Source organism: Galeopterus variegatus, unplaced genomic scaffold (assembly GCF_000696425.1).
Source record: "Galeopterus variegatus unplaced genomic scaffold, G_variegatus-3.0.2 Scaffold5316, whole genome shotgun sequence".
Taxonomy (NCBI): Eukaryota; Metazoa; Chordata; class Mammalia; order Dermoptera; family Cynocephalidae; genus Galeopterus; species Galeopterus variegatus.
In genome coordinates this window covers 113,587-116,793 of record NW_007731427.1, presented here as the reverse complement: position 1 = coordinate 116,793, position 3,207 = coordinate 113,587, and the positions used below count along the sequence as shown (strand labels likewise).

Sequence of the window (3,207 nt, the reverse complement as noted above, 5' to 3'; positions counted from 1 at the left end):
GGGGTGAATGCATTTAATGTTGAGAGGAGCTGTTCCTCCTGACTCTGGGTCAGAATCTCTGCTCCTGGTGCAAATTATAGTCCTGACTCATCCCTTTAGGGTGTGGATAGGGTGTAGGGGGCTGGTGGGGTGTTTCAGTGATTGAAAATGACCAGATTCCTTATTGTTCTATTGACAGGATTCTCGAAACTGGCAGCTCTTAATCAGAGAAGCTCAGTAGAATCATCTAGGAGCTTTTTCAAAATACTTTTGCCTGGGTTCTATCCAAGACCTGCTGAATTAGGCCTAGGCATGTGCATTTTGAAAAAAAGTGTCCTAGATCAGGACATTTATTTATTTATTTATTTATTTTTTTGGCAGCTGGCTAGTACAGGGATTTGAACTCCTGACGTTGGTGTTATAACACCATATTCTAATGAACTGAGCTAACAGGCCAGTCCCTTGCACAGCTGTTTTAAACCCACCTTTTCTTTTTTTTTTTTTTGGAGACTGGCCGCACCACGCTCAGCCAGTGAGCGCTGTGAGCACACCGGTCATCCCTATATAGGATCCGAACCCGTGGCAGGAGCGCTGCTGCGCTCCCAGCGCCGCCCTCTCCCAAGTGCGCCACGGGCTCGGCCCCCAAACCCACCTTTTCTGATAGCTGAACATTTTGTTTTCCCCTAAAACCTTTGCATTATCATTTGCATAACTTTTATTGTACTGCTTAATTTTTCTATTTGCACAATGGAGGATGAAATGAGAAAAACTGGGGGATGCAGAGGGGTCTTGTAGCCATTAGGACTTACTAAAATAAAAGTCTTTAAGACTCTACTATTTATTCTTGCAAAGCTCTGGCTTAAATGCTGGCCTGTCTCCATAATCCCAGTCTTCATTTACTCCCTAGTGATGGAAGCGTGTGGCAGTTATTGGGACAGCATGGTAGCTGATGGGTCTGAGTAACTGACTGAGGACACAGAGTTCCTGGGGGTAGTGACTAGGGAGCAGGAAGTAATTGCCCTTCTTGAGTGTCTGTCTTCCCCCCAGCGCTTCAGCATGGAAGGCATCTCCAACATTCTGCAGAGCGGCATCCGCCAGACCTTTGGCTCCTCAGCAACTGACAAGCAGGTACGAGCAGCCCCCTGCTCCCGGCTCTCCTCCTAGACTCTTGCAACTTGGCTTTCCCAACAAAGTGAGGGGTTGGTGACTTACCAGAAATATCCCAGTGTTTGGGCAAGGAGGGTCCTAACGTTTTCTTCCACTCCTAAGGAAGAACAGAAAGTATCTTTTTAAAAGGTAAACTCTTTTTTTGAGCTTTATTATTCTAGGACATGGACAAAACTTAAAACTCAACACTGCTTGTAGGTCTACAAATTAAGTTATTTTAAGGACAAAGTGCATGAAAAGGGAATGCATTTCATGATAGATCCTGTCCTAGAGTTTAATTCTCCCACCACATTTGATTGCCAGCTGAGCCAATCCCATGACTGCCTCTCTGCTGCCCGGCTCTGACTGTAACCCACACTGTGACTTCTCCTCATTGGCTCCATTGAGTCAACAACCTGTGAAGTAGCTTGCATTTCTGGTTATTAAGATGTCTTTCAGAATTTTATCGCGTGCCTGTTATGTGCTGCGTTGCCAGGCACTCAGGTACAAACGTGAAAGGTCTTGGTCCCTGCCCAGATGGGGTGCATAATCTAACAGGCATGGCTGGTGTGGGAACAGACAAGTTTGAGATTGGGAATAAGTGCACATGGAATGTGTTTTAAACATATTGCAACTGAATCATAAGTGTTGGAATTCTGGAACTGCCGCATGGGAAGAGATTTTAGGAACATCTAACTCAGCTATCTCCTTTCATAGCAATGAGAACTAAGACCCAGAGAGACGAGGCATTTTCCCAAGGCCACACTGCCAGTGGCAGAGATAAGACTAGAATAGAAGCTTCTTGACTTTTGGCCTGGAATTCTTCTCACTCATTACTCCAGGATCCCTTAGGACCAATGGAGGCCTCTCTGGCCTGGGTTCATTGGTGTCCTGAAGATGCAGGTTTTGTTGTAGGAGCATGTCACATCCAGCAGAGGGAGCAATCCCAACAGCCAAGGCCTTGGGCAGGGTCCAGGTTCTCCCTCCTGTCATTTTTGACAAAGAAGGAACAATGCCTTCTCAAATTGCGTTGCAAAGGATAAGAAAATAGAATCCCCCTGGAGAGTCTATTTTTCAGGCTCTCAGCCTGAAGGAGAGAAAGCTTCTCAGGATTCCTAAATAACCACGAAGTTTCTAGTGTAGGAAGAATGTAGACATTGGGATGGAGGGAAGTTTTTCCTGCCTAAATATAGGAAAGTTTTACATTTAAAGAGACATCCCCCACAAAGGTAGGGGGAAAAGTTCTGAAATAATGGTGTGCCAGTGACCGTGTTGTTGGGAATGTCAGTCTTGCTGGGGTGTGTGTGCCTTAGAGAAAAGCAGCCACCCCATGCAAACTGTTGGCTATATCTCAACCCCAGAGGGACCATGTCTTGCAATATCTCAAGCCCTGCGTGCCCTGTTTGTCTTGCAGTATCTGAACACAGTCATCCCTTACGAGAAGAAAGCCTCTCCTCCCTCGGTGGAAGACCTACAGATGCTGACAAACAGTGAGTTCCCTTGTTCTCAGTCAGATCAGCCACTCCTTTTTCCTCTTCCCTGCCTCAGGCCCAAGGTTTCCCGAGAGCAGTTTTAGATGGGTTAAAATATGCTCCACATCATAGTATTATGTCCTCCTGCACAGGGTAAAATTAACATACTGCGTGGTGATACCATACCCAGAGCTGTCTTTTCTTTCCCCTGGTTCCTGTAAGGGAAGAGACCTGCTAGGGTAAAAAATGAGTTGGTGAAAGAGGTTGGGCGTGGAGGACAGTACCAGTATAGGGGACTTTTTTGGGTTTTCTTCAGCAGTTCTCAGGGCTTTGCGTTCTCTGCCTCACCTGTTCTCTCCTCCTGAAACTTGGGGCTGTCTGGTCTGCACTTGTGCCCATTGAAGCAGGGAGCCTGGTCTACAGGCCTGGCTGTATTTTTAATGAGAAGCAAGATTTCTTGAGTGGGGTAAGGCTGATTGGAAAGAATTCAGTCTAGTTTTCCTTCCAGGAAGTGACTGCCCCCTCTCCTACCCTTTGGCTCTGTTGTCAAATTTTTTTTTTTTTTTTTTTTTAAAGATGACCGGTAAGGGGATCTTAACCCTCGACTTGG

The 3,207-nt window shown here is 46.1% G+C and overlaps 1 protein-coding gene across 2 annotated transcripts in view; it reads left to right on the top strand.

The window, feature by feature from the left end:
• Positions 1–3,207, top strand: part of FEZ1 (fasciculation and elongation protein zeta 1 (zygin I)) — a 42,578-nt gene that overhangs the window by 32,338 nt on the left and 7,033 nt on the right. For both annotated transcript variants that reach the window (XM_008589229.1, XM_008589230.1), the window contains exons 6-7: positions 1,027–1,107; positions 2,540–2,615. In XM_008589229.1, coding sequence (XP_008587451.1) covers positions 1,027–1,107; positions 2,540–2,615 — 157 coding nt within the window. The remainder of the gene's footprint in view (positions 1–1,026; positions 1,108–2,539; positions 2,616–3,207) is intronic.